General features: G+C 47.4%; 1 protein-coding gene across 2 annotated transcripts in view; it reads right to left on the bottom strand.

The window, feature by feature from the left end:
- The window catches only part of FAM199X (family with sequence similarity 199, X-linked), a 32,754-nt gene extending 24,730 nt beyond the window's left edge, over positions 1–8,024 (bottom strand). The window contains exon 1 of one of the 2 annotated variants that reach the window (XM_072626370.1): positions 7,521–8,024. In XM_072626370.1, the coding sequence (XP_072482471.1) occupies positions 7,521–7,798 (278 nt within the window). In that variant the 5' untranslated portion in view covers positions 7,799–8,024. The remainder of the gene's footprint in view (positions 1–7,520) is intronic. The other variant, XM_072626371.1, reaches the window with a different exon arrangement.
- Between the last annotated feature and the right edge of the window lie 412 nt (positions 8,025–8,436).

The raw sequence follows: 8,436 nt of genomic DNA on the forward strand, positions 1-8,436 counted from the left end.
AATCATGTCCAACTCTTTGTGGCCCTTTTGGGGTTTTCCTGGCAAAGATACTGGAGCAGTTTGCCACTTCTTTCTTCAGCTCATTCTATAGATGAAGAACTGAGGCAAACAGGGTGTAGTAATTTGTCCAGGGTCATACAGCTAGTCAGTGTCTAAGGGCATATTTCAGGAAGGGGAGTCTTTGACACTCTATCCACTGCACCACCTAGCTGCCAATCAACTCAGATGAATTTAATTTTCATCTCTAAGCAAATGATTCTTAGACCTATTTGTCCAGCCTTAATCTCTCTCTTTTCCTCCAGGCTTGCATCTCCCAACTGCCTATTGGACATTTCAAGCTGGATGTCCTGTAGATATTATTGAACTCAGTATTTCCAAAACCAAATCCTCTTTCCCCACAAAACTTCCCCTCTTCCTTTCTTATTACTGTGGAGGACAGCACCACCATCCTGCCAGTCTCTCATTTTAGGTGTCATCCTTGACTCCTCACTCTTTCACCCCACCCCCACCAATATCCAATCTGTTGACATTTTCACCTGTAAAATTTCTCTCCAATACATCCCCTTCTCTCCTCTGACACTGCCCCTACCCCAGTGCAGGGTCATCACTTCATACCTGGAATACTGCAACAGCCAGCTGGTCAGTCTTCCTACCACAAGTCTCTCCCCACGCCACTCCCTTCTCTACTCAGATGTCAAACGCATCCCCCTAAAGCTCGGGTCTGAACATGTCTGTCGCTCTCACAAACACCCACATACCTCAATTCAATTAACTTCAGGGGCTGCCTAGTGGCCCCAAATCTTCTGTTTGGTTTCCAAGTCCTTCAGAATGGGACCCATTCCTACCTTTCTAGGCTTCTTACACCCCCACATAACACTGATCCACTAACACTGGCTGCCCTGCTATTATAGACATTCCATCTCCTGACTCCGGGCCTTTTCACTGAGTATCCTCCACACCTGGAACATTCTACTTTCTGGCTTCTTTTAAGTTCCCAACATTATCGGTGAGTGATTATCCCCATTTTGAAGACAACAAGATTTTGAGGCAGTTAGGAAGTATAGTGGACAGAAGGTTACTCCTGGAGTCGGAAAGACTCGAGTTAAAATCTAGCCTCAAGATACTTAAGTGTCAGGCAAGACCCTTAACCAACCTGTTTCCTCATCTGTAAAACGGGGACACTAATAGCACCTACCTCTCAGGGATATTGCAAAGATCAAATGAGATAGTATTTGCAAAGTGTCTGGCACACAGCAGCCACTCACTGAACGCATGTTAATTAACTGGTTCTCCATTGAGCACTTTTTTCATTCTTTTAGACAAGTACTGATTTCAGAGTAGGAGGTGCTAACTGTGGGCTTCTGTGATCTCTCCTTTCTCAGATCACCCTCCCCCAGTAAGTGCTTTTTCTTTCCTCAGATTACTTTGTATTTAAATATCTATGCTTGTAATATCCCTAGTAGAATATAAGCTCATTGAGAGCAGGAACTCTTATTTTCTTCGTTTTATCCTACCTTGCATGCAATAGGTATTTAATAAATGTTGAATTCTTGAACCGGTCAGAGAAGGAGAGACTTGGGGTGGTCAGCAGCTCTTGAAGGACCAGGGCAAAGAAGAGAAAAGGGAGGGTTTTCCAGATGGAGACCAGGCTGGCAAAAGTCTGAAAGCTTAACTTGTGTCTGGAGAGCAGTCTAACCCAGCTGAAGTATGTTTGGTAGTAAGGAGATGGTGGATGAGTCCCTTAGGTTAGAATGGAGAGAATCCTGGAAAGGCTCAGGTTGGGGGCATATTGTACATGGTCTTGAATGCAGCACAAAAATCTAATGGTCTTCAAAATGGAGATAATCACACACTCCCAGAGTTGTCAAGTGAAAATAAAGTCATGGAAGCAAGGCATTTTGAAAATCTTCAAGAACAAAATGAGGATCTGCTCTAAAGCAACAAGTGTTAGACACTGCAAGCAGAGCTGGAACTACTGCCTTGTCACTTCATTTGTATTTTTGTCTTCTATACTTATATAAGCTCTATCAATGTTAGCTATCATGATGACTACTTAACTCAATAGAATTGGTGCCTTGCTCCCCCAACAAGAACGCCAGAACCCTAAGAATGGCTCCCATTCTGTGTACTCCCCACAGAAGCCAGCACAGTAGCTGAGACACAGGAGGCACTCAAATATGGGTTGCTTTGATTGGGGGAAAGTGGCAAATTGTTTCATTTGCCTTTGGTCACAGGGAGAGCTGATGACTGTACCAGGAGCAAAATCTCTCACTTTGTTATTTCCTTTCCATTGTTCTTAGCGCTTTGCACCCCAACTACCTGGTTACCATGAGGGGATGTGCCCAGGAACAAATCTTTACAAGTCATACTATAGATGCCTCCCTTTCACTGGGCACTCTACTAAAAGCACAACTTGTACAAGGCGGGGAAGGAGGGGGGGGGAGGAAGAAACACCTCGGGCTGCTGAAAAGCCCCAGAGTGCTTGAGAAAAAGAGTGGGAGTCTTTATTTTGTAAATCTTTAGCAGAAGGGAGAGGTCCCAAACTGGGACAAGGTCAGAGAAGACTCCCTGCCAACAGCACAGTCCAGGCAGAGCTGCAACATCAATAAGAGATTTAACACTGTGTTTGCCAGACATGAAACAGAGGGTTCTGTCTGAACATCAGAGAAGATTGCTAGCTGCTGTCTAAAGAAGGCACCATGGCCTAGTGAACCTGAGCATTAGAAACTCTGGAGCCCAGAGGTAACCAAGGGCTGACATCCATATATTCTGGTTGAATGTTTCTGCCAATAAATAGCCTCAATGAGCCAAGCACCAAATAGGAGACCACTGCTGGTGCCTGGACATGGCTCTTGTCCCAATACCTGTTTTTCTTCCTTTGAAGTTCTTACCCTGGAACTTATTCCTACTTGTAGAGGAATCTCTGCTCTGTCTTGGGTTGCCAAACCATCTGAGAAAACAAGGCGATAGTTCTTTATTATTACTGAAAGTCCAGGGACTGTATCTGAAGACCTCTTCTCCCTTCTACTGCCACATATGCTGACACTGCTGACCTCACCTTTGTACACAAAGCTAGCATAAGCAACAATACCTTAGCCCAGGGGTTGGTAACCTGTGGCCTGGGGGCCACATGTGGCCTTCTAGGTCCTCAGGGGTGGTCCTTTGATTGAATCCAAACTTTACATAACAAATGCTTTTATTAAAGGGGGATCTGTTCTGTGAAATTTAGATTCAGTCAAAGGACCACCCTTGAGGAGCTAAGAGGGTCACATGTGGCCTCCAGGCTGTAGGTTCCCCACCTCTGCCTTAGCCCTCTGTCCAGCAGCCCCCAGGCCCCACAAAGAGCCAAGAGCCACATGCAGGCTGTCTTCTGAGGCTGCACCATCCTCTATCACCTTGGGATAAGGCAAAGGAACCGGCACCAGTTCAGTCAGACCTCTTGAGACCTGATCACCAGATATTTACCAACCCAGCTCGACTCAACCCTTTCTCCTTGCTGCATCAAACCATTCCTCTGTTGTTTGGGAGAGTATAGTCTGACTCCTCACCAGCGCCCTGCTGTTTCCCACCTGCTCTTGTCCTAGTGTCTGATTCAAAGATGTCATCTATTAAAGGACTGTCACCCTTTTCCTCTACTACCACTCTGCACACTCCCATCACTAATACCCATAAGACCTGTACTTTCTCTAACCTCTTCTTCTATTGTACCCTATATGGGATTCTCATTTTATCATTAATATACTTCTCTTCATCCTAGACCTCCTCTTCTCATATTCTATCTCATGACACTCACAGAAACCTGGATCCCTCAGGAACATACTACATCTCTGGCAACCCTCTCCAATGCTAGATACTGCTCAGTTTACTCTGTCTTTATCTCATAGTTCAAACCCAATGTACTATATGCTCTGGCCTTGGATCCCAGAATTTCAGCATCCAAAACATACCTGAAAAATGATCCCCTCAACATACCTGACATCATTCCCCTTCAGGTACTCTACATTTGAGCCAAACTAGCTAACCTCCTACTCATGCTCTTGATAACATCCCCTCCTGTCAGCACTGAGAGTCTGACCACTACATCATTCACTCTCATCTTCCTCCTCTATCTACTGGCTCCTTTCCTACCACCCATACCCAGGTCTCTCTTTTCCTGGAAAACCCTTCACTCAATCCTGCCACCTCAAATTATCTTCTTGTACCTCTTCTCTCTTTGCAATCAGACAGTTAGTGTCTCCTAAGTCTAGTTTCTTGACTACCCTCCATTTCTTTACCTTGTTCCCTGGGTTCCTGACAGTACTAGTTAATAAATTGTTCTCACCAACGTTGCCAGTGATCTCAAATGCTAAATCTGATGGCCTGTTCTCAGTTCTCTTTTATCTTTGAATTCTGTGAAGCTTTTATGACTGCCAACCACCTTCTCCTAATTAGAGGTGGGGAAGCTGTGGCCTCAAGGCCATATGTGGTGTTTTAGGTCCTTGGGTTGGGCCTTTCGACTAAGTCCAAGTTTTACAGAACAAATCCTTTTATTAAGGGAATTTATTCTGTGAAGTCTGGATTCCGTGAAAAGGCCACACTCAAGGATCTAGAGGCTGCAGGTTCCCCACTCATGTTTCCTCCCTTTGATATTGCACTCTCCTGATTCTTCTCTTACCTATCTAATACACTCTGAGTTTCCATTGCTACATCACCATCCATCTCCTGCCCTCTTGGTCAGTACTGACCAAGGTTCCATCCTGTGCCTTCTCTATCTATATAATCTCTCATCAAGCTTGGCAGCTTCTACAGACAGAACCACTTCTATGTGGATGATTCCCAAATATCCATATCCAGCCCAAATATTTCTTCTGAACTCCAATCACACATCATCCACTGCACAGTACAGAGTGGATGTCTCAAACTAGATGTGTCCAAAATAGAACTTGTTTTCCTTCTGTCACCTACCCTTCCTTCAAGTTTCCCTATTTCTTCTGAGCATTCCATCATCATTCCAGTCACACAAATATGGAACCTCAAGGTCACCTGTGACTCTTATCCCCAGATCCTTTTGCCTCCACCTCCACATTTCGCAAATCAGTCTCCTCTCCACTCACATGGCTACCATTACAGGTTAGGCTCTCCTCTATCACCTCTGGTCTGGATTATCATAACAGCCTCCCAAGTTCCTAGTCTTTTGCTTCTCAGACCTGAAAAAAGTCTTTAATTTGGTTTTTTAGGGCCCCTTAGAAGAAACATAAGATGGGCAGCATGTCTTAATATACAGAAAGCTAGTGTCAGAGTCAAGAATATCTTTATTCAAGTATGGCCTCTGACACACACTGGCTGCATGACCTTGAGTAAGTTATTTAAACTCTCGGTGCCCCAGTCAACTAAAATTGTTTTTATAAACTGAAGAACAGTTTTTGATCTGAATTGATAGGTGTTTCTTATATCAGTAAAATTATATGTTTAAAAAAACAACTATAAACCAAATATATATTTGGGAATAATGCTTCCTTTGCAAAAAAAAAAAAAAAAAGACTGAAATCTAGTACCTGGCTCAAAAAACCCAGTAACTACTCACAATCCTCTGAGCAGTTCAAGGGAAGATATTTTCCCCAGGTGCAATCAAGAGAAATGGTTACTTAATAAATATTTGCTGAATTTTACTGAATATTAAGATAAAGCCCTAGGCATAAGATAAACTCAAAAGGGCTCACTTTTCAGAGTTAGGGATTTTTATAGCAGAAAGAAGGATTTATGTTAAGCCCTTAGTTGTTCAGTTAAAAGTATTTTAGAATGACTGCAACCCTGGAGATGCAGCTTATAGATATACCTTTCCCTTTACCTTACCAATCTTATGAAAGCTATCTTCAAATATTTATAAGAGGCTGTCAGGTTGAAGAAATATTAGACTTGTGCTGTGTGGCTTCTGAAAATAGAACCAGAATAAATGGGGAGAAGTCAAATCAATATAAGGCAAAACTTTCTAACAACTAGAGCTATCCAACCATGGCTTTCTAGGTAGTAAATTTCCCACCATTCACTGAAGATGCTCAATCAAAATACAGAAAGAATATCTCCATGGGGTATGTGGGGGGTAGGGGGGAAGAGTTGGATTCAAAAGTTTTGAGATTCTATGTATTAGACTTGGAATCCAAGGGATTAAGTACCGAGAAATGTGGCAAAAGGTAGGGACTTAGCACCAGTAGTGGTAGAGTATATTTAACGTGTACTTAAAATGGGAACAGGGAAAGAGGAAAGAAAAAAAGAACAAAATACATGCAACAGGGTAAACAATGAGCCTGGGCAGATCTGGGAGGTGGAAGAAGCTTAGGAAAGAATGGGAGCCAATAACAAAACTCCATATGAGGAGAGGCAGCCTGGTGCTGGGGGAAATGTTGAATTTGGAGTCAGAGGAGTTGGGCTGGGACCAGGGCTTCATCACTTATTAGCCGAGATGTTGCCTCTGGACCTTGGATTCTTCATCTGTAAATGAGAATGTGGAATTAGATGATTTTTTAAGGTCTTATGAATCTATGAATCTAAGCATGCAATATATAGAAGATGGTTGCTGGGGAGGAGGTAGGCTAACAACTGGGCAACTGCAGAACAGTGAATGGAAAATGAGGGGGTTGGACTAGATGGCCCTGAAGCTCCTTCCAATTGGAAATCTAAAATCCTGTGGGTGACCTTGGGCAAATCACTTCCCCCTCCTGGGGCCTCAGTTTCCTTCCCTGTAAAAACAAGGGGGTTGGATTATGGTCTCTAGGGTCCTTTTACAGGCCTTGATCTATGATCCTAGGTGTGATCTTGAACAAAGGTAGGATAACTTCACCTCCCAGGCCCTCATTTTTCTCATGCCCCCTCTGGACATTTTCCAGCTGGTCAATGTCCTCTTACAGCTGTAGCCTGCAGCACTGAACACAATATTCCCTGGTCTCCACAGTGCCTTCCAGTTCCCGATCTCTGAGCCCTCCTAGCTACAGATTTGTGGACCTATGAGGAACTCGGAGGATGAGGGGCGAGGACAGAGAAGACGCCAGGGCTCTGGCGAGAGACTAGTTGGGTTGCTAGGAGCAGAGAATGGCAAGGGGCCCACCGTGGGGGAAAGGAACCAAGGGAAAGGGGGGGTCGGGAGGGAAGGAAGAGACGAAGTGGGGGAGGGGAGGAGCCAAGGTCTCGGGCGACTGAGGCAGGGGGGCTAGGAAGGGATCCCCCGATGTGGGTGTAGGGGAGATTAAGGAGGGGGAGGAGCGGAGCAGGTGCCAGGGTCCCAGGAGGGGGGGCGGTACATGGGAGGGGTGGGAGCCGAGACGGGGCTTGAAATCAAGGAGCGGGGGAGTGGAGGAGCAGGTGCCGAGGTGCCGGGGTCCAGGGGAAGGGGGTGCGCATGGTGGGGGGGCGAAGAGGGGGAAGGGCGAGGAGCAGGTGCCCGGGTCCCGGGGGAAGGGCGGGAATCGAGCAGAGGGAGCTGGGTGGGGGGCGAGGAGCAGGTGCCAGGGTCCTGGGGAAGGGGGAGGGGGTGGGCGGCCCCATACCTGTTGGTATGGAAGCGGTGCAGGGGGTCGGTGCGGTGGCAGGAGGACAGCTGGCAGCCGAAGTCGCTGACGTCCAGGCAGCCCGACTCCTCGCTGAAGCAGGTGCCCGGGCCGCGCGGGGGGGCCAGCAGAGGGAAGGGCTCGTCCGGCGTCAGGAACTTCTCGGCCAAAGCCGCCGCGTTCCCGTCGTCCGCCATGCTGCCGCTGCCGCTATCGCTGCAGCCGCCGCGGCTCTCTTCCCCAGGCCTGGGCGGGCGGGCACCGCCGGCGTTGCTCATAGGCCGCCTGCGGGCATGGGGGAGGGGGCCCAAGCGAGGCCCTGGACGCGAGGAGACCGCGACCGCTGCCGCCGCCCAGACTGCCCAGGCTGCAGCACTGGCCGCCTCCTCCTCCTCCTTTTTCTCCTCCTACTTCGCCTCGCCCAACGACGACTACGCCGCCGCCACGCCCGCCACCGGCGCTGCTCACTACAGCGGACGGCTGCGGGCGCCTGGAGGGGACGCCGGGTGCGCATGCGCGGGGCTCTGCCCCCTGCCGGCCTGGAGGAGGAACTGAGCCCTGCGGCGGCTGGGCGGGCGTGGGAGGTGGCTCTAGGCCAAGGCCAGGTAACTCTACTCCAGGAAAAGGAGATGATCCCTGACCTCTGGTACTCCAACAGACGCGAAGCGAGCCACCGAAAAACAAACCACCGAGATTTGGGAGGCTTCGGCTCTTCCGAGGCGAGAGGTCTTGCTTTGGCGGGCCAAGGGAAACTTGATCTCTATATAGAACTTGGAGAACTGAGGGAGGCTAGGCCAGAAAATTTTATATGTGTGTGTGTGTGTGTGTGTGTGTACATAAATATATATAAACATAAATATATGTGTATAGATACATATATGCATGTGTGTATATATATGTATATGTGTATGCATGT

The sequence above is a fragment of the Notamacropus eugenii genome, chromosome X (genome assembly GCF_028372415.1).
Source record: "Notamacropus eugenii isolate mMacEug1 chromosome X, mMacEug1.pri_v2, whole genome shotgun sequence".
NCBI lineage: Eukaryota > Metazoa > Chordata > Mammalia > Diprotodontia > Macropodidae > Notamacropus > Notamacropus eugenii.